The sequence below is a fragment of the Temnothorax americanus genome, unplaced genomic scaffold (assembly GCF_048541705.1).
Source record: "Temnothorax americanus isolate GAGA-0224 unplaced genomic scaffold, ASM4854170v1 Scaffold58, whole genome shotgun sequence".
In the NCBI taxonomy this organism is placed as follows: Eukaryota; Metazoa; Arthropoda; class Insecta; order Hymenoptera; family Formicidae; genus Temnothorax; species Temnothorax americanus.
In genome coordinates, this window is record NW_027509730.1 from 330778 (window position 1) to 354324 (window position 23547).

The 23547-nt window shown below is 36.9% G+C and overlaps 1 protein-coding gene across 4 annotated transcripts in view; it reads right to left on the bottom strand.

Moving 5' to 3' along the window:
* Nucleotides 1-23547, bottom strand: part of Kon (chondroitin sulfate proteoglycan 4-like protein) — a 52251-nt gene that overhangs the window by 17334 nt on the left and 11370 nt on the right. For 3 of the 4 annotated variants that reach the window (XM_077419777.1, XM_077419778.1, XM_077419776.1), the window contains 3 exons: nt 22814-22977; nt 15487-15718; nt 548-764 (listed from right to left, as the gene is read on the bottom strand). In XM_077419777.1, coding sequence (XP_077275903.1) covers nt 548-764; nt 15487-15718; nt 22814-22977 — 613 coding nt within the window. Of the gene's footprint in view, nt 1-547; nt 765-15486; nt 15719-15822; nt 15913-22813; nt 22978-23547 lie in introns of those variants that run through there. The other variant, XM_077419779.1, reaches the window with a different exon arrangement.

Consider the following 23547-nt stretch of genomic DNA (forward strand, 5'->3'; position numbering starts at 1 on the left):
TATACAGCTATGTGCAAGAGTATGCGAGTTATGCAGCCCCGCCGCGCGCCGTCGACCTCAGAGAAACGGATTTCCCGCGGTATTACCATAAGATATTGGATTCATGTACAACGTATTTATTTTACGTGATGGCGCGCGATAGAGTTACCGCTAAAACTTGCCTCATAAGCCTCACCAAAAAGAAAAAAAAGATAAAGAAACTCGATCGAGTTTAAGCAAGCGTGAATTTTACAATATCTCTGAAATTTCTTTAAAGATACATCGGGATTGTCGGGTAAAATATAAAGCTGCGTATAAATAACGACCAAGATAATTAAGTGGATTAAGATAATTATGTAAATAACACTGGTACAATAGCTTAGCGCTGATACAGCGCTGCGTTCTTTTCTCCGCATCGATATAACCATTATCGATGATGCAGGATGTAGGTGATACGGCTGCGTCGCGACAGTTTAATTACGTTTTCTACGGTCCCGTAGGTGCGACGATGATAAATGGAGGTGGTATATACATTACAACGGAAAGCGGTACTTTTGGCATTATATACCTCGAGCCGGAGCGCGGAATGGGGCGCGGAATGGCGACGAAGGCGCCGTCCTCGACAAAGCTGACTTCCGTGCTCCTCGTGGCGTCGAATTCCGGCGAGCAGCCCCACGTTACGGCCGTTGCCTCCGACTGGCCCTTCCTCGACCTGGCGTACTCTATAACTTTGGCACCGTTGTAAATTATGTCGGCCATGCATCCCCTCAGATAATCCGTGTGACCTGCGAATCAGACGGACGAAGGTGTTATCCTCGCAAATTAGTCTCGGCGCGTAATATCGACGGGAAAAACCTTTTGCAAAGTGATTATTACGTAATGACGCCGACGTAGTACACTTTCAATGCATTCACTCGCATTTGGAACAAATTTGTAAAACACGCGTACAGTTTTGCAGACAAGCTTTGCAGGTGATGTCCATTAAACATTGCATTAATGAGGTCGTTATTATTGATTCGCGTTTAAATCATACGTAATACGCTACGTAGAAATATAACCGCGGAACGATTGCGATTCCAGACGAATGAGAGCTTTTAGCAGTAGCGGCAAAAACGTGATTACTTTTTATTTTCTCTGATTGGTGGATGGTGCATCATCATTAGTGAATGGAAGAAAAACTAATTAGAAGATGAATCGTTGCGCATTTGCTATTAATCGCATTACGCCAGAGGACGCAAACACCAGTCGATACGCAAACATTCTTCTTGTTTAAAAAATGTTTTTATTTTAATAATTTTTTTGTTGAAAACGAACGGTTGACCGATACAATGCCCGCTTGATTTTCGTCCCCGATTTCACTTAATTATACAACAGTCGAAGTGTTCCCCTTGTGAAATCCAATTTCGCCGAGTATTCGAAACTTCCTGCGACACAACGTTTTGTCACGCCGGGAAGCGAATAATTTATATATTATACGTATATATAATATGAGCGTGATGTAGTACGTGATATTTGCGACAGATGCAACGGATTCGGCGAAACTGGCGGTTTCGCGCCGCGGGCGGGCTTGTTACGACGCGAAGTTAATTGTCTTCGTGTGTGACAAGCGCATCTCTCTCTCGGCGGGCTGTCGGCGGATTACCTTCGAGTTGCCGCGTGTCAATGGGTGCTGAGACGCGGGCGCTACCACCTCCTGGGCACGACGGAAACCGACGGGATATGTGTATATAAGCGGTCCGAGAGATGGGCGTTTATTGGCACGCCGCGGAATCGCGAATACAATTTGCGACGGAATACCGGCGCCCGGCGACGGCTACGCTAAACCAGCCGGCCCCTCTGCCTTACGACGTCGTTGCGGCGTACTTACCGCCCGGCCCGTTCGTCGCCTCGCAACAACGTCGTCAGTCTTCGGCCTTTTTTACATATAATGCAAAATTTTATTGATTGTAAGAGGTTTTGGCGCACGGCTAAATCCCGCCGCAGGACAGCGGCTGTACGCGGTTTACGCGTTTCTAAACACCGACGAATTCGCCCGGCGTGGTTGTTGCCATATGTCGGGGTGAAATAACGATTTTCGGAAGATAGATTTGCATGGGTAACGGCAATAATATTTCAGCGGTCTTACGAATTGGCAGCAATTATTTCAACAAGCATATTTTTGCTTTGGCCAGCTCTCTCTCTCTCTCTCTCTCTCTCTCTCTCTCTCTCTCTCTCTCATTTTCTCTTGAATTTCTTTTCTCTTAATTTCCCGAGATTCTTCAAATCTAATAAAGATCTGAAGAATTATAGATTTATACTTTAAAATTATGGAATTTACACAAAACGACTTCGTAAAATATAAAAAAGAGCAGGTGGAGAAATTATTTTAATCGAGGAAAAATAAATATTTCGTGAAGAAGTGACAGTCTTTGAAAGGCATTGTAAATAAATAGAACGCTAATAAAAATCAATAATTTTTGCGACCGAAAGAACTTCTCGCATATAGATATTAGGATTATGATATTGACACATTGGAATAAATATTTTTTATATCGATTTCTCATGGTTTTCAAATATACGTCGTGTGGTGAGAATATCCTCTATATTTCTATACGGAACCGAGGAAATAGCAGTCGATAAGCGAAATCCACGCAGAGAATCTTGCAATCGACTATATAGATATACGCTCGCATTGTGTGCTTTCATGTGTATACGCGCGTGTGTACGCTACCTATACAGATATAATATGATACACATATACGTATATGTGCTATAGTATATACGGTGTGCCATAAATGAAAGTTTACTTCACAATTTGTATTTGGTGTTCACATTGAAAAAGTTAAGAATATAAATTAAACTTTATAAGTATAATTAAGAAATTAGAAATGTTACATTTCTATTAATATGGAGCAATTAGAGAGAGAAATGTTATTTTTCTATTTAATACGGAGTGGATTTCACTTAAATAGAAATTATTTTGATGTTTAATCATCGGTACGTCGAAAACTAAAACTGGAAGTTGAAGAGCAAATAAGAGAGAAGACCTTAAATCGTCTGTGGAGAGATCGATTGCAAATTTCCTCGAGAATTTTGTAATTACACGACCAGTTGACGCTATTTTACGGACACGCTGTATAGAACTTTATACGAATCCGTATCGAAAATAGATTTCGCACCCTCCTTCAAATGGGGTTTCTTTATTTCTCTTCTTCTTTATACCTCGACTCGAGAATTTAGCGAGGCACATGCCAGGGAATTAATAAGACCTTCTCCAAGGGGAGGGTCATACCGTGCCATGGTGTACAAATGAATTGTCATGAATATGTAAATTGAATCTTGAGCTGGTAGCTGAGTATTATGCGTGACGGCCGACAGGATAACGATGGGGGCGCGTCACACAGAGAGAAAGAAAGGGAGAGAGAGATAGAGAGAAAGCGAGCGATATGCTGTTTGTGCTGATCATATTCAATTTCGTTCGTGTCAATTCGAACGGAATGACCTAGTTGATTTTTTTTTGTTTTTCTACGAAGAAATGATAACCGGTCGCTGCGGCTGATGCGCGGGGCGTGCATTAAAGAGCCTGGTCGTTATCAAGCTGCTTGTGGCATGTATGGAGGACGAAGAGTGCAACTGCTCGAGCATAAGATAAGCCAGGTTACTCTAACAATAAGTTATATTAGACAGGAAATCGTGAGCACGACGCGGAAATTATTATTGCACGTTATAAATGCAAATTATCCCACTGACCCCTTGAATTCTTATTTCCCCTTTTGCGCATTTTTAAAAATTTTTTATCTCGTATTTTTATTTTTTCATATTTCCCTGAAAAATACATGAGTGAAAATAACTGGCTTTTTAGTTTTAGTTTCTAATTTACTTTTACTGATATATGTATATAGTATATATCTTAATCGCGTTATAGTACTATGTTTTGGTATACGCATCTCCGTGTTTTTCGGAAATACTCTCAAGAAATAATAGTACGATTCTTTTTCTTATAAAGCTTTCCGCGCATTTTGCGACACATTGAGAATAGAAGGGATATCCCCGCCTTTTCTTGATCGTCCAACTCGTAGTGTTCTATGACCGGTGGCGGTGGTGGTGTACTGTCAGGCAGAAGAACGTATAATCCGGAATTTCGCCGCAAAGGCGTAATACACCGGAGCATTGTAGTTGTAGACCACCGAGAGATGGAACTGGTAGAAGGAGAATTTTCCAATCGCCGTTTCTCACGGGAGACGTATCGCGACTTCCAATTTATTCGTGGCGCAAATAGAATCGCGAGTACGGTAATGAAATTAGGATCGACAACGAGATTATAAATGCGATCGACTTCACGAATGCATTTTACGATTGAGCGAAGTTACACTGGCATTGATGAAGTGTTGCTCGAGCGGTACATCGAACAGTTAATTACGACCGTTTCTAATGCACGAGACGAGTCTCGTTCCATGTTGCCGTTTCACACAACGAAAACAAAAGCAAATGTTTGAATTACATCCCCCCCTTCCCCCGATCCGTGCGATTTTGCAACGCGTGCTCCCGGTCCACCATTATTTAAGCCCTCTGCCATTGCGGAAACACGAGACAGCGCGTATGTCATACTTTCGATATAATAATATCGACTACTGCGCCGTTGTAATCATCTGTTTTCACTCGTCACGATTCAGCACGATGTCACGATGATAAACAATTGATTCGCACTAATAGAACCTATTATCCGGAATGATCATCCAGAAGGTGCACAACACATTTTTTCAATGATTGATTTAAATAAATCTAATTTTATATAAATCGAGGAAGTAATCATTATTAACCCTTTGTCAGCAATCTGGGGCTTTAAATACTCAAGCAAAAATTCTTTCTTGCATTTCTTCGTGGAGAGAAAGAGGCGATATTTGGTATCCCCTCCCCCTGAAAAAAGTTGACAGCAGAAGGGTTTCGCTGCCGCGGAGACGCCGCGGCCAGTTTCCGTCAATACGTGTTCAAACAACAACAAAATGAAGTTTGTGTCCTAAACGACCCAGAAAGCGGACGACGTTAGTGTTTACCAGCGTAAGTAAATGTTTTTTCGTTTTTTTTTCACTATATTTGTAATAATTTTTGCTAATTAAAGCACTTCTATTATTAGTAGAGCATTATTTATAAAATGGCGAAGAGAAACGCCTAACAATACAATACTTTTTTACTTTTTATTTATAATTTTCTTTTATATTTGTAATAATATCTATATGTATATGTTCTATAACTAACAATTTTTTACAAAAAAATTGATTTCGAAGTGAAAGAAAGTTAAACTTAAACTTAACTAAACTAAAAGTTTTGGAGCTAAACACTAAACTAAACTAAGAGTTAAGTTAAACTTTATTTTTCTCTGTATTTAATTTGCAAATAAAGCTCTAAAATTTCATTATTTTTATTTGTTAAAACAAATTATAATTTTTGGAGTCGACCTAAATGAGACTACGTTTTTTTGAAAAGTCATAGTCTAAAGTACCAAAACCCTGCGAATATTTTTGTTAACATTTATTTGTTGCAAAGTTATAAATTTTTAAACAAATTTCTATTTTTCCCCATTTCAAATTTCACTTTGTATAAACAATTGGTTTTAGTATTTAGCTTTAAAACCTGTTGGATATTGTAGTAGAGATGTTGAGTAACTCATTTTTTTTAAGCCTAAAACAAAAATAACATAGGGTGGACTTAAAAGCCCCTAATGGAGGGTTAAGATCATTCTTAATTTTCTTATAATTCAAATGTATTTAACGTTCAATTAAGGATGTATGTCCGTTCAGTCAAAATAAAGGGATCAAGCTGAAATTTACAGAGATTGTGCACTTATAATGTTCTAAAAACCTGTGTTAAATTTCAGATTGATTGTCTGACTTGTTTAAAAGATATTAATTTTTTAATTTTGTATGTGTTCTTATGGAGATTGACAGTTTATCAAACATATACATTCAGAATGTAAAGAAAAAATAGAAAATTACAACTTCTATAAAGCAGGGCATACACACGCGCGCGCGTGTGTGTGTGTGTGTGTATGTGGAACTCTTCAAGTCGTGACACAGTCACTACCCATGACGAAATGAAGTTGTGCAGTATTTTAAAAACGTAAATTATCATTTTTCTACCTTACCGACATCAAAACTTTGAAATTAAATTTAAAAAAAACGAGACTTGAGCGACGATTTTCCTTTTCAGAATGTTTTTTACACACAGAAATAAACAATTTTACAAAGTTTTAAGAAAATCGGAGGGGAGAGCGTTATACTAAACATTTACCTAGAATTTATTCCTCTATCTGTGATTAATATTTTACCTCGAATTTCACATTTTCCAAGTTAATTAAATTTCCATTAATATGATTGCACTGAAGAGATCACCAATAACTTTATTTCGGAGGAAAAGTTTGCAAGAAAAGTTTTAATATTTTTAGAAAATATATATGAAATATATATATATATATATATATATATATATATATATAAAGCTTTCCTGTCTTAAAAATGACCATCTAAGACATGTTAAAAATTTTTTTTAAATATAATACGATTACATAGTATATATCAGGAATGCCGCAGATTTAAAATATATAATAAATGCTAAAATAAAAATTGAAATATTTCCGGATTTTTAGACATTTTATTATTATTATTTTTAAAACATTTCACTTTTAAAACATAATTTTTAAGGTATCAGATTTTTTTCTCTTGACTTTTATGCTCCAAAACTTTTAATTCTTAAAAGCTACGACAAAGTTCTATAAAATACGACGTTTAATTTTTTTTCCCTTTCCACTGTGCCTTTATTTTATCTCGTGGAATTGTCATTACGGAAACCATAGCTGCCGAAACAACATTGTCTCGACAATGTCGTCGTTTTATCTAGGTTGACACAGTTCTCGTTGTAATTTCGTTGTCCGCAAGTGACTTGAGTATAATGCGATTCCGAGAGATAATTCATCAAGATTTCATGATCACGTTAAACTTATCTCGTAACACAGTATGCATCATTTTCACTTATGTATGAGTGTGTTTTAAATATTTTGCTTTACACAATATAAACATAAATATTCGTACAATATACGATTGCATACCCCAGGTTTTAATAATTACATATATATCGTTTCTGTTAATTTAATAAATTAATCATGAAACGAAAATTAATAATATTATATGAATAATGCACGGAATTCGTGCTCTGAATTATTAAATTGCAAACGTTGTTTATTTCGTATATTTTATACATACAAGGCATACTATCGATAATTGTCTCTTCATTATTTTTATATCAATGCTTATTAAATTACTGAGTTTATTAAATTATAACAAGAACTATAACAAGAAAAAGAGATAAATGTACAATAATTATATAACGCGTAATATTTTAATAATGTATTCTAGAAATTAATTATAATTGAAAGTTTTAATATAAAAAAATATTAGTTTACACGTTCTTGCTATTATTAATGTTTACTTGCTACCTATTAATGTTTACAGAGCAGATGAGATTAATTTTTACTGTTTACTTGATTTTATCTTTTGATTTGTTATACAATTTCTAATGTAAATTACGTACATTAATAAATAATAGCAATCAGCTGATACTTACATACAAATTGATTACTAATTATTAATTTTAATTATTGCATAATTATTTAATGTTTTTTAATGAAAATTTTAATAATTATGATTACTTCAACTAAAACAAATTATTAAATTTAATACTATATACATATATAAATTTAACAGATAAAGTTTATTTTTATTTTATGATAGGAATATAGACAAATTAATTGATTATTATTATTTCCTATACATTTTTATGTCACAAGAAAATTGTGTGCTTTTAATAATAAATTAAGGAACAAAATGAGTTTAAGCCGCGATTTTTTCTTTATTTATTAAAATCATGATTCCTAAATGATTAAAATCACGCAATTTTACTTCTCTTGAGAAGTAAAAATTTGAATTGAAAAAGTGACTTACGTGAATACTTTCAATTAAAGCAAAGGTAAAATTTATTCTTTAAATGCACAAAAGATTACGCGGAAGATAACGCGCAATAATAAGTCGTCGAAATTATAGCTTGAAATGTAAGGAATAAGATATTTACTGGTATAGGGGAGACCGGGGCCCCATGAGCAATGGAGTACCATGGGTCATTGATTGTTTAGGGTAATCCAGAATGTTTAGGTTGATTCAACTAGTATCATGTGTTAATATAACTTGAAAAATAAAGTCAAAAGAACAAATATAAATGTAAGTATAGTGTCAATTAATTAACATTTTTCATTTATCAACAAGTAACACACCGATGAGTCATTTTAACTTAAAATTTAGGGTGGACTTTCTGGGACATCTAAAAAATGTTAAAATTACATTTTATTTTTTACTGTGTACACGTAATAAAAATTAAGTGTAACTTTCTAGCATCTTTTGTCATTTTACTACATTACAGATAAAATCATGTAGTGTAAGGCTGAGTTTCCACTGAGCGCGTCACGCGTCGCGTCGTCACAAGTTAACCAATCAAAACATTCCATTCCATCGGGCTTCCGAAGATCTGTTGGGTCGAAAATAAAACGACTTATTTTAAATTATTCGCTGGCGACGGAAATTGTTTTGTTTAAATAAACCTAGTTTTTGTGTGTGATTTATAGTGTCCCAGTGACAGACCCATGGTGCCCCGTCTCAAAAAATTTGTTTTAATTTTGTTCTCAAAAACTAATCAATATTTGCCAAATACGCTAAATAAAATTTAAAATATACGTAGTGCTTTAATTTAAACAAAAAAAATGAGACAAAAATCTTATGTTTAAAAGTACTTTTCAGAGTTTGATATTTTGTGGTTCATGGTGCCCCGGTCTTCCCTATATAATATTATCATTGGGTAAGTCGGCTAACACAACCATCGTATTTGCAAACAGCGCACTGTGTGTGAGTAGCGCAAGATTGCCGCGTTATCATTCACGCGATAACGCTTGAGCGAGCAGGACAAGTCGCTCCGTGTAACACTTAATGTCTCGAAAAAGATTTAAAAGCATGCGATTATTCCTTACACAATAAGCGGCTATCGAATTAACTTCCGCGATAGAGAATTCGTTAATGTATCGAGAAGGAATTGAAGCGCGATAAGAAAGAATGAAGGAAAGAAGAATTATAAATCGATCGTTATCGGGATATTTTCAAATGGTGATTATTTTTTTAAATTTTGTTAAATGGCAGGATAGAAATACGTCTACTTTCAACTTTCATTGATTTAAATGTATTTTTATATTTTGTATATATTTAAATGTAAAGCTCACTATTTTCAAATCGCGACCGTATAGAGTAATACGTGACACACCGAATCGAATGACATGAATAATGAAGAATCGCGATATGTACACATACACTGTTTAATAATAATTAACTTGAAAAGGAATTATTTTATAACGGTACAGTTGTTCGTTTCTTGCGATGACACGGTGCAGTGTTTGTTTACGCGAGGTCGTCGCGCTTAACATTCGCGCGACGAAAGTTGAACCGGCAGGCAACGATGCGAACAGTTTCGTGTGCTGTCGCAAAGTAAGACTAAAGTTTCCATGTAAATTAAACCTACATTGATCCTCTAGCATTTACAGATGTTAGAAAATTCAGGTAAAAAATAGGTCTAAAATTTCGACTCGGGACGATATACAACTGATACAAGTTGTGCAGTTGTGCAGTTCCGTCATTTATATACCATCGTTCGTCGCATTTTAAATACAAGAAATGGATCCTATCGGATGCCATCTATCGGACCCGATATTCCATCCAAGTAGAATTTATAGGTTTTAAATAGTAGTTGCAGGTTAAATAGAATTAATAGAGGTTGTTATAGGCTTCAGAGTACCAAAGTAGACATTAATTGAATATTGAGGTCGAAAATAGGATCAAAATTTCAACTCGGAAGCTTCAGAGTACCAAAGTAGACGTTAGTGCGCGCAAGATCCTATTTAACTTATGTTTTCGCGAGTACGTGCCATAAAAAACAAAGAAGAACGGAAGAATATGAAAGGAGAAGGAGGAAAAGGCTTGGAAGGCAGATGGTGATGGCGGAGCAACTATGGGGTAAATAATTCATTTTTATATAATAATTTATTTTAGATATATATATATATATATATATATATATATATAATAAATTATTACACCCCTCACCTCCGATTTTGATGAACTTAGGCTCAATCGACGCGTTTTTGCACGAAACGAAAGAATCTGGCAGAAAAAAGTGTCGCTCTGCCCCGCGACGCGAGATATTAATCGTTAAAGTTGACAGGAAACAGGTTATGATTCCTGTCATACCGACGACATGTAGCAACACTGAACGTGCATGAATCAATCGTGCAAAATAACCAAGCATCTCGATTCAAGCAGTTAGGGCTCACGCTGGGAGTTTCTTTAGTTTAATTATGCGTGGGAAGCACACACACACACACACACACACACACACGGGGGGGTGCAAGGGGGGGTCTTTGGCCCCCCTCCCCCGCACCCACCCCGCCGGTAGGCAGCGTGGACCTCGCTTTACATGAACATAAAGTACATGCTAAGTTGTAAAGCGAAATTATAAAGTATATGCATGGGGGAGGGGTGCAGGGGAGAAAAGCCTTCCTGTTCACGTGCGCTCACGCATGTAAGCCCTCTTGCACCCCTCCAGCATGCATATATAAACAAATGCCCCGATTGACTCATCAACGCCCAGCTTAAACCCCTAAGCCTAGAAACATGAAATTCGCGGAGTATATTCCTTCCATTACGTAAGCACTAAGAAGGGATTTTTGGAAATTCGACCTAACGGGGTGAAAAGGGACAAAATGTGTTTTCACGAATTTTTCTCAATATCTCTTAAGGGGAGTTTATACATGCAATGATTAGTGGCGCCAACTGACTGGCATTCATTGGCGCCAGAAACCGACTGGCAAACTCACAAGTATTTACACAGTGATTGACGTATAATATGGAAAATATTTAACATTTATTAAACACACAGTAAATGATAGCAAGCATATAACTTCAAATTTTGAGGTTATATGCTTTGGCCAATAACCGCCAGTAAACGCCCCATTACTAGCGCCAGTTTGTATCAAGTGTTTATACTTGCATTTTTACTGGCGAGTGGCGTTAGTCGATTGGCGCCACTATAATCATTGCGTGTGTTAACTCCTTTTTAGGCCCGATGAGATGTCGACTTTTTGCTTGCAAAGGTTACCCACACAAATGCTTAAAAACATAATTTAGGATTTCGCCCTAATCAATCGTTGAAGGGGCAAATCTAGATTCGGGGATGAATTATAGAATCTTTCGCATACTGCGTTATATATATATATATATATAACACGGGTGTATCAAGCTTGTAATAATATACGTGTATTTCATTATTTGCAAAATTAATTATTTATATTTATATAATTATTTATGTGCGCAATAATTGTTTTTTAAATATTAACCCTCAATTAGCACACCTCGGTTGGGCCACCTCAAATGCGACACTAGTGCGATTTGAGATTTTGACAACTTTTAACTGTCGTATCTCAGTCATTTTTAATAAAAATTTATGTAAAATTTCTCTGGCAATCGAGTAGTGCACTTTATTTTAGGAAAAAGAAATGATTTTTATGTGAAAAGTTAAAATATATAAAATGCTAAACGAAAAAAAAGTGGTGCAAATTAGCACATGTGTGCTAATTGAGGGTTAATTATTTTGGCTACTGCTATAATTGAAGTATATTGTTCGTATTTTACAGTTCAACATAATTTGCAACGTAGCGTACCCACTCTGCTGCTGCTGCTCCCGCATCGTATCGGTGAATAAATAATTATTTTCAATTTTTATTTGAGGTAATGGTTTTGTGAAAATTGAAATTGTAACAAAAAATGCTACGGATAAATATAACATTTTACAGATCCACTGCCTTAAAATGGATGGGCACGATGACAAATTAATCTTAATTATTTAATCCTGAAAAATAATCATCCATCGATTTATTCTGCATATGAAAATGTACTCGAACATACAAAAAACCTTGTAGAACTTATTATATCAATTCAGACATTTTATAACCTTATTACGTAATAAAAATCTAGTTGCAATATATATATAGATATATAACTTCAATTACTGAAAATATATAATCTAGTCAATTTCGCAAACATAAACAAAAAATGATAGAAAATATTTTATGAGTAGAATAAGCTTGGTGAATCAGTAAATCATAAATCCATTATGCTTTTTCGCCAAGTGCTCTACTTCAAATAAATTTTCAGGAAACACGCGAAAAGCATTATGAAAGTATTATGCATTAATATTGTTATTCGTGAAGAAGCATCAACTACATTATAATTATATAAAGCTTATAATTATATAATTATAAAATTTTGAAATTTGTTGCTTAGATAAATAGTGAATTATAAAAAAAGGGAAAGCAATAAAGTAAAACTGTATCAAATAAAAAGTTGACATTTTTAGAATAAAGCGTTTATTTAAGTTGCTTCATGGTGTATATGGACAATGAAGATCGGAGACAACAAATTATTTATAATATGTATGTATATTATATATATTTATATGAAATAAAAATTAATCCTCTTCTAAAAAGAGTCTTTATAGAAAGTGGAAAAATTATATTATTAGCATCTAGCTTGTTATATATTTTATTTTATTTTCTTTCTTTCTCATTCCCAAATATACTTTTATTAGAATTTGATTTCTGCGTTCGGTCTCTCTGTATACCTGTTTTCGGGATTAAAATATTATATGTACTGCTTCGAAAAAAAGCAATAGATTTTTTCAGTATGCACAAATGGATGCAAGAAAAATAAGAATAATTTTTTTACGATTACAGGATATGTTTTAACTAATCTGTTTAACAAAAAGACTTACTAATAATTTTATCCTAATCTTTTATCCTAATTTTATCCTAATTTTTCCATCGTCTCTCGTTACTAAATACCCAATAAAGATATTTGGCTAAAATTTTAATTGTATAACCTTTCAACCTTACTATAAAAAAAAAAAACAATTAAAATCGTTAATCTTTTAACATTTTAAAGAGGCAAATTTTTTAAGTGGGCAAGTCAAGCGTAGACAGATAGCCCCATATGCGGGACTATATGTCCACATAATAAAAAACACATTATTTATATTAATTTTTGTACTTATTTATAATATTATTTATTATTAATATACCTATAATATTGAAAAAACTGCCTAGTCGTTGGAGTCAGAGTAGTAGGCTACACTTTGTGTAGATTTTTTGACAAGTTTCCTGCGTAGGACTGACTTTTCTTTATATAGGGGTGGCATCAAATTTTCAGTCCGTTGCAAAATCAATGTGATGAGTTTCTTTTGGCCCTTTAATTCTTTAATCTTTTTTTTAATTTGGGGCCTTTACTTTATCCTCGGCAGCGTTTGTAATAGAAAATAATCAATAATTTAAAACAAACTCATGTATTTAACTTGACGTGTATTTTTAAAATAAAAATTTAGTGACGATTCTTGAATCCCAGGATCAAGTAACTGCTCGTAGGTCACTTTTTTACAGTAGTGAGAGCCCGAACATTTATTCCAAATTCTAACTCTGTTTTTACGAAAAGATTCTCGCTCGATTTTTATTCTTTTAATCGCTGTATAATTTTATTGGATATGTCTACCTTATCCGGCTTAAGGAAAGTCTTTCTTTTGTAGTTATGCAGCATTATTTATTAATAAAAGAACAATCCGTCATTAAAGTGTGGACACATTGCCCCATCAAAAATAGGACAGATAGCCCCGACCACGTTTTTCAGTCTTTAACATGTTGCCAATTTTAGATTATGCATAATTAAGATTTGACGCTTCTCATACCTGATAACTATATATTAATTGATAATAATGTGAATTGCTTACTTTAATTTGAGTTAAACTACTGTCGCACAACAAATTTTTCGACCGTCAAAAAATATGAATAATTGTTTTTGCTTTTCTTTTAATGTATATAGCGTCTGCGAGAGGCATCGCAAAAAAACAAACAACATTTAAATCTCTTACGTAGGGCATTTTTCAAATACTTGTTACAATGGTAGAGACATTTGTCTCTTAAAACTTGAGATAGCAGTGGACACATAGCCCCCGTAGACAGATAGCCGGTCTCCCCTATTTATATATTATCCATCTATATATATTTATTGAAGTTTTGATATTCGATAGACTTTATATTGCTTAAAATAAAGTGAAATATATCTGTGCATAAAAAATCAAAAGATAAAATCAGTAATACGAAATCGATATCATATTCGATATGTAAAAATTAATAATAGAAAAAAGACCGGTATACGTGTAAGGCCTAAGCATGTGTAAACTTCATAATACCCCAATTTCGCTTATAATTCGAAAAATATTATAATTTTGATTTTTTTATATTGAAATTATTGATTCTAATTAATCCCCAGATACGTTATTGAAATATTACATACTAATGATTATTTACACTCTGTTTAAAAATTTAATATTTGATTAATGCTGTTTTTAGAGATATTGGAGTGAAAATCTATCTGTATAAGAGTTTTATTTGACTTAATTGACGTTCACTCTTTGAAAACTTCTTGATTTCATTAATTTTATTATTCTTATAGCAACTCGGTTAATTCTCATTTTATCAAATAAAAGAATATGTAACTATATCCTAATTATTAATGTTTTTGATACTAACTCCGTTTTTATAAAATTTAATTTACACACATAGCAGATTAATTCAGCCAAACAAACAAACAATTATTATCATATTAATTTCATATTCTCTCATGTGCACCCGTTTGCAAAATTAAATTTTTACTGTAATTCGAATCGCCACTATCGCAATTTATTAATTGTTGGATTTATTTTCTGGTATATGATAAAAGAAAACTGTTTAATTTTTATTCAATTTAAAAAAACTAATTTAATAAACGAAAGATAATACTAAAAAATTGCGTGCAGTGATCGTGCTTCCCCGTTGTATCGTCTCATCTCAATTTTATTTACATACAAAAGTTAAAAAAAAACATTCAGAAAAATTTTATATATATATTTTCATCATTCACTGAACATTTATTTATACTTGCGTGTTTTTATTTTATCAATATTTTGTGGTTATTGATATGAAGCAACTTGCTGAAAATAGTTTACCATCAAAATCTCTAACGACAATCACGAAAAACGACATGCACAAACGTGCGCGAACGCAACGCTAATTATTTATTTAGCGAGGCTGTTAGGCTTGATTACCTAATCTCTCGATCGTCTCAGTTGCAGTTGGGTTGGATTGCCGACCTTTTAACGAAACGAAGCGAAAGAAAAGAGAAAATAGTTGTGACCATGGCGCGAGTGTAACGTCGACGAATATATATAGTGTTTGCCGGCGTGACGTGGCGTGGCGTATATCGAATCTAGTTCAGTCACGTGGCGAGACAATTTATCCGGATGAACCAAGGCTTGCCTGCCTGTAGCTTGCCTTTTCCTTGCTCGCCTTGCTCGTCTTACCTAGAAATAGCTCGTTGAAGTCGCCCTGTCCGCCGATGAAAACGCCGTAGTGTATGTTGAGCTCGAAAAAGCGACCCGGTAGTTGGGATCTCGTCGTGTGTATCACGTCGATCTGCAAGCTGATGTTGGCCTCGCGTCTTGTCAAATTGACCTCGTGCCAACTGAGGTCGTTCAGCGTCAACCCGCGGGCGCTCGCCATCTCGTTCTCACCCGCGCCCAGATTAATGTGAACCTGCGACAAAAAGCAGTAGGAGCGGGCGCTCGTAAAAGTCAGTCTCATTTTTACCGGAGTTATTGTGCGAACGCGCCGCTACCGCAAATGGGTTTTATACGTACGCGACGGTACAAGTGCATTCTTGTTTTTTGTTTTTTCTCGGTCTTTTTTTTTTCGAGGCCGGTTGTTCCTCCTCGGAATAGAGCTTCGGTTTCCGTCCGTAGACCCGGTGCGCTTTATGCCCTTCCGCGTCAGCCAGCTAGCGTCGTGTAGCGCGTAAAAAAGAATATTATGGAAACGCGTAAAGAGAGTTTTCACCGGTGAATAGCGAGAGAGAGAAGGAGAGATGCGTGTTTAGGAGATTTAATGAACAAAGTAAACGACGGCTGTGCGGAAAAGCCGCTAGAAGCGTTCTCCGTCATAACGCTGTAAGGGTAGCTCGGCTTCTTTGCGGTCTCGCAGCGTGATCAAAAAGTTTCGCACTCGCCGTAAAATAATTATATTGCAGCTGCACGAGAGCGGAAAAAAATAGGTCGAAATCCGATGAAAGTCTATAAGCGGTAAAAATATTTTTTAATGCAAACCATAATCGCTTTTAGAACATAACGATATTTTTTAATATTGGCATTGTCACTGCAAACAGGTGATTGCGCAGGAGCGTTTAATTTTTATCTCGTCAAAGAACGTTAATTTGCGAAAAATTCGAAGACTTCAATTTTTCGTATTTTCGAGGGACACATATAAATATATAAAAAAGGCTAGATTGCCAAAGTAGGTGTATACCAAACTCTCGGCATACGAGGTTTCCTGGCGCCAGTCATGCCCCGCAAATTCTCCGACAGCGTGAGCTGACAGGAATCCGACAGCTCGAGGTTTCGTGTATTCCGTCTGCACTTGAGGCACTCGCACAATGAGTTTGCACACCGAGAGAATGAAGAAGGCAGACAGCTAGACAGACAGTGAAAACGGCTTTCGGTCTCGTGCGGAAAATAAATGTCGAATCCCTCCGATCGCTCCGGCGCGGGCGTCCCCAATTTTCCCGGCGTCTCCATATAATGAGAAAAACGGGACGATCGCAGTTTAGCGACGTCACTGATAAGATACGTCTCATTTTCGTCAAATTATCCCATATTTATGCGTAAGAGCTGCATACGAGGCAGGAGATGTGTACCGTTATTCCCTTAAAACGCGCGTCGTGCGGCAACAGCTACTTTGTAATCGCGCCACCGGGGGATTCCTATAGTTACGCGTGGTGGATTTACAATACATCCACTGGGGTATAAATTCCAAACTCCCCGTGCATATTTAGATTCGCGGAAGTCACCTAAATCAACCGCTGCCTGCTACACTGTCGCTCGGCATTTTAGATGCTCAAATAGTTATGGATCGTAGCATGTTTGATTATAAATTTTCTTATAGCTAGATAAATATCGTTTAAGATATTTATACAGGATTTGATTTATACAGGAATCAAGATATTCTGGAAAGGCATAAAAATGACAAACTTAAATCCACAAATATTTATTTGATAAAAATTATGCAGCTACATACGTATGTACAAACTTATTCAATTTTTCTATAAATTTATGGTGATCATATTAATATTTTATTAATATATTAATTATTATAAAATATTCTATTAAAAACTTAAACATCACTTTTTATTTATATCTAAGAGAGAAAGATACAGAGCTATATAAAAATGTTTAATGCGTAAATAATCTTTTTTCGGGAATAGAAAATAGAATATAGGATGGCTGTGTTGTAGATAAATGCCTTTCGAAATACTTTCTACCAGTTTCGCTTAAATGCGCTCTATGTTTCAACGCGGTGTAATGCATTATCGAGTTACCGAATAGTACACGAATGCGCCTTAGTCAGAGGTGAAGTAGTAAGGCTCCTGATAAAGAGCTTTTAATCGTGACCCGGATCGAACGTCTGAGACTTATAGCATTCCGGTACGGCGTCGCCACGGTATTCTTCGAGCGGTCTCCGTTGATCCTATGTAAGAGATCGTCCGAGGGAGACGTCCGCTAAGGTTCTTCTCTTAATGAAAAGTCGATCGTCCGAGACTAAAAAGTCGCAGTGGCGGCGCAGCGTCGCGTTCAAGCCACCGTACTGGCGACCCTTTCCAGCTGGCACAGCGGCGTACACCGTTTCATGATCGACCCGGTAATAGAGGCGCGAGGCTCTCGCGAGTTGCGAGCACGGTGCATCCGACGATGGTAGTCGGATGCGCCGAAGCCGGATGACTATGCAGGACTCATTAATATGCATAAACGCGTGAGACGAGACACTTTGCAAAATGTAAACGCGCCTTTGTACACACACACACACACACACACACACACACACACACACACACGTCGTCGAAGAGCTCGCAGGATAGTCGCGTTATGAATGCATGGACGATTGGAAAGTGAACAATATCGGAAGCCACCGATGCATTCCGCGACGCGGTCAAATCGTCGGATTATCCGGCAGTACGGTTGCGGCCGAAACCATTGTGATACACTGGTATCTGAGTACCGCGAACATTATAGATTGCGATGGTGCAAAGTAACAGTGAAAGAATGTACCCCAGGAGGAGAAGACCGTCCAATTATAGTGGTTCGTCCGTCGCGAGGTGTCACAGAAAATTTTTCTTTCACGTTAGCTACCGATAAACGTCGCAATACGTCGAAAAGTAAATATCGCGACACATCAGAGTAATTAAAATTCGATTCACCGGATTACCGAGAGATTCAAGATTAACGACCATTTCACGCTCGAGATGCACTCGATAAAATAAAATGCTTGCTTTTCGTTTAGTTAGATAGAATAGGCGTGTTTCCACGCTGCTTTTTAACTGCAAATGTATAACATCGAGGGAGACACTTATTTGGGTCAGGAAAAATGTTGCGCATTGTTAGTAACGATGTTTCATAATTACTAGGATTACGGTTCTCTTAACGAAGAGGAACAACACAATACGACTCTTTCTCTAATTACGAGGCATTACGGCCCATTATATTAACTTGCTACTATCAAATTCTTAACGTCTCAGACTCATTACGGCGCTTTCGACGCTCTCAGCTTATTAAATATATTTTATTTTAACGAGAATTCCCCAACTTTTGTATTCGTAATTGGAATTTTTAGAGTTTATACGCAATATAATCGTAAAGAGAGAAGCTGATCAAAAGCTGCCGCATAAATGAACTAAATCAAGGATAATTAATTACAAGTATGTGAAATATATGTAGTTAGTAAAATAATAAATTAAGAACTTCGCAAAAAAAGGAAAGGCTTTTTAAATTCTGAATATTGCACGAGAATGGAGACTCGACTACGTCACCAACCAGAAAGCAAGCGATACCGCGTAGCGATATATCGCCGCAATTAAGTTCTGAATCATCGGATTATCGCCTCGGATAGAGAGGCTTTTAAGCCTCTCCGGAGGCGTCGATCGAGACTTCTCCGTCGAGGAGGCACACGAGACCCCAGAACTGCCGTTGCACTTTTTGCCCCCAGCCGTTTATCCTGTCTTCATCCTTCTTAACGATCTTCTTAACAAATTTAATTAAGCCTCGACGGCGAGCAGCTTCTTTACGCTTAACCCTTCGCGAAATTAGATTCGCGCGCGATTTTCATGCCGGGATTCATGCGCGCAATCGGGATACCGCCATACCTCCACACAGCTACTATAATACACTCAAAGAGAGTATTTTAATACTATACATTGGAAGAGAGATACCATCATACGGTCCTACCTCAAAATTAAAAATCTTAACGAAGAGAAAGTTATAAAATTAAGTAGCTGACGTATGGGCTCGAGATTGATACTCATGATTGAAATGCGAAAGACCGTGTATCGAACATTTTAGGATAATCGTTATATGCGGCCGTAGCGGAAACCGATTATTCTAATTGCTCTCGTCAGCAAAATAATATTCAATCTCGCGCGCGCGCGCGCGCTTGTACTTCTAACAATTGCCAGCTCGCGAGAGTTAGGGTGCCAAGCACGTTTCATTCGAGGGGGCGGGGAAGAGGGCGATAATGAGTCATGTAAAATATGAGAGTACGCACGAGAATATTAATCGTTGGAAAATTAATAATCTGCGGCGAAGTTGTAACTTCGTTCCAGCGCAACGTTCTTTGTACATAATTAGAAGCAGCGCGGGCTCTCATCAGCGGTTATTATCAAGAGACAGAATGGCTACTGCTGCTAGCTCTATTGCTGTCAGCCTTCTTCTCTTATGGCCCGTGAAACTTGTTTATAGGCGCGCCATTGTACCACTCTATTACGTATACGTGTTTCATATACGGGCTAGCAATGTTCATCTCCACCGCACTAGCAATCTTGACGCTCATCGCAATAACGTAGATATCGATCTCGAAAGTTCTCGTGTTCCGCGTATATATTTAATCGGAATTTCAATTTCTGACACTAACAAACGAGATATAAAACTGAAATTTTTGTCATAATGCGTCCTCGAAGGATCACGTCAAAGAGACAATAGATTTCTTTCCATTTTACTTCGCAACGTCGCGGATGACTTTTCTGATTACCCCGAACGCGACAATGAATTTTTTCCGGTTATTTCATATGCATTGCGTAGACCGTGCGTTTAATTATTGCGCGCGAAATCAGCGCGAGACTCGCTTTCAACGAGTGAATTATTTCTTCAAGAGTAATTTTTAATGCGAGAGCTATTCGTCTCCGGGGAAACGAGAGCGAGTACTACCGTCGTTGCTGCGTTTGCGCGTAACTCTTGCGTGCTGCTCCGCGCGTCTATTTTTTGCCGGAACGAAAAAAATATTCGCTCTATCATGTGGACCGCGAGAGGTTCATCATTGCGTAAAATCCGACCGAATGACTTCGTCTCGCGGTGGACAGTTCTGACCGATCGCGTGAAATTTTGACCGATGTCGCAAAAAACGAGAGCGACGCGGGCAACGTTCCAGCCTCGAGAACCGAAATATCGTCGCGCCGCGTCGTATCGACGCGCAAATAAAATCGGACGTAAAAAAAAAAAAGAACCGACCCCGCCTTCGCGCGGTATCACCGCAATTTCATTTCGCGAAACATCGATGGAAAAGACATTATGCGGTTTTGCTCTCGTTGTTGTCGAACGTGTTTGCCGAGCGACCGCGCGCCGTCGATGTTGACGCGCGACGCGCGCTATGTCATCAAGCCATTAAAAGGAAGGTATGTATAGTCGATCTTCTAACGAAATAACAAGAGCGTTCCGTTGAACCGCTTGTCAAAAACTGTAAAATCTTTCGTGACAACGCGGAGGTAAAAACGCAATATGAATTTATCGTGAAACATTCCTCCGCGGTCGTCAACTTGTCGGCTAGTTAGACACGGTAGTGGCAGCGAGTTAAACTCGACGCGATCGAGGCGCAATTGTCACCGGTCGAAATGCGATACTCCGCGATATCGAAATCTACATGCGATTGAATTTGGCGGCTGGTTTTCTTGTATTTCGCTCGTGGCGAATCAATTTATTGGATTCTTTCTCTGCCTACATATAGGGTCCTGGTTCTTTATACGTAAGGTTTCTACCCATACGCGCGTGCAAGGTATTTATATCGGAGTGAGATATTGTGAGACTCGGGTTCGACACCAGCATGAGAAAAACAAGAAGCGTTGTTTGCACATCCTATCTTATACATCGATATTATTATCAGTTTTATAATTAGCATTTTCAATGGAAAACTTTTTTTAACCGACTTCAAAAAAAGGAGGTTTTATATTCGGCGTGTATTTATGTACGTTATCCACGATTTTCTCTAAAACTACTGTGGACGGATTTAAATGCGGTTTTCACTGTCCTATAGAGCAATCCTCCACGAAGGTTTTAGTACATAAAATATCGCGCTGGAATATCAGAGTACGGAGTAAGAAAATAATTAATATAATTATTCGATAATAATTATTCATATTAATTTAATGAAAAGCACTAAAAAAGTATAAAATAAAAAATTTTTTTTGTATATATTTTTAAATAATATAGAAACAGTTTTATATAAGACAATTTTATAAGGTTGTAATTTTGGACGAAGATATGTTGCTTTGTGACGTTATCGATTTCGATGCTATAAAAATATATATTATCCTATTCTTAACTCTTATCTCACCCTTAACCGCGCTTAACGTCGTCGCTGCCTTCGTTTATTAAACCTTAACTGATATATGGCGATCTCACAGATCACCGCCCTTGTTCTATCCCTTCATTTTCCTTGCCCTTTAACCTAGAACCTGTTCTTTTACCTTCATTCTCACTTCCTCTTAATGTAAACATTTTTTTTTCTTATTTATAATATTTCTATCTTGCAAGTAACTACGACGATCCGAGAGATCGCGGTATCTGTTAAATGTTAAAGGAAAAAATAAAGGCATATATGTTAATTTATCCTCTCGACTAAATGTTAATTTACCTTTTACAGAAATTTAATACTGTAAGTGATTATTTGACTAGTAATTAATTACTTATTTTGAGTATTAAAAACACGTACTTTTTTTAATGCACTTACAATATTAAATTTCTGTAAAGGATATTCTTTGCAAATGTGTGTGCGAATGTTCGCAATATTAAATGAAAGATGATATATTAAAACTTAATTAAGATTATATAAATGTAGATAAATGCTCAGAAATAATACTCAATATCACGGATTAAGAATTGAGATTTCTATTTACGCGGTATAATATCACGTGCGTTGACCGCAAAATTTGCCACGTCGTGATGATTAGAATCTTTTTCTGGATGCAATACCCTTCGCCATGTCATTGGAGTCGTGCCATCTCTCTCGCCAAGAAATAAGAAAGATCCTGAAGTAATAAGAGTTCGCGGACACGCGCGCAAATGTTACATCTGCGCGCGGTGAATCCTCCTCTTTTCTTGCCTCGCGAGGGAATATATTTTAGCGTACTTATATACGCGAGATTCGACTTTTTTCTCAACGTGTCACGGCGCGTCTAATTTCTCCGCAAGGACGGGAGAGAAGAGGGAAGTCTGACAGGAGTATCTCGTAGCACGTGCGGCCCGTTAACGACGACGACGAGGCGACCGGCACCAAACAGAAAGCCTATTAATAGAAGTAAAGCGCCAGGGGCAAACGAACCTTCAATCTGCCGGCTTCGAGTTTGATCAGGCAGTAATCCGTCTTGCCAGCTGCCAATAGCAGCATAGCATCGGCGAGATGAGTTCGGAACCGGAAACTGATGTCAGTAGCACCCTTGGCCTCTTGAACCGGAAGATGGATGTAGCTCGCCCCGTAAAACGACACTGCAAGTTTAACAAATTTAATGCGTTTAGGTACAAAGTGGAAGACCGACGATACGCGTTCTTATACAGCGGACAGTTTTGTGCCGGTGAGCGCAGGAAAGAGAGGCGGAAAAAGAGGGATAGGAAAATGCGTTATTAACGTTGCGAAATTCTTCATTTTAATTTACGTAACGCAAATGTGTTCTCTCTCTCTCTCTCTCTCTTTCTCTCTCTCTCTTGTTCTCTTTCTCGACGATCCCAGCCCGGTCCTGGAAATTATACAGTTTTCTCATAAGCGACGTAGGTTAGTGTCGGTTGATTTGCATTTTGCATTTTACTGACTAATGTAATAATAATTAAAATATGAATTTACGAAAAAAATATAACCGTCGAACATCGCAAACGGTTCCATTTTTACGTGAAACAAGGAGCCGAGGTGAATACGTTATTGCAGTCGGCGCGCAGGACCTCATTTTTCTTCGGTGCCGAGGAAGAGAAATTAAGTGTCACTCGGGGAAGTTTTATTATATTTCGTTCATCTGTTTCTTCGATAACTTTTGAATTGCGCGCTGAAGTGGCTTTCTTCAGGAA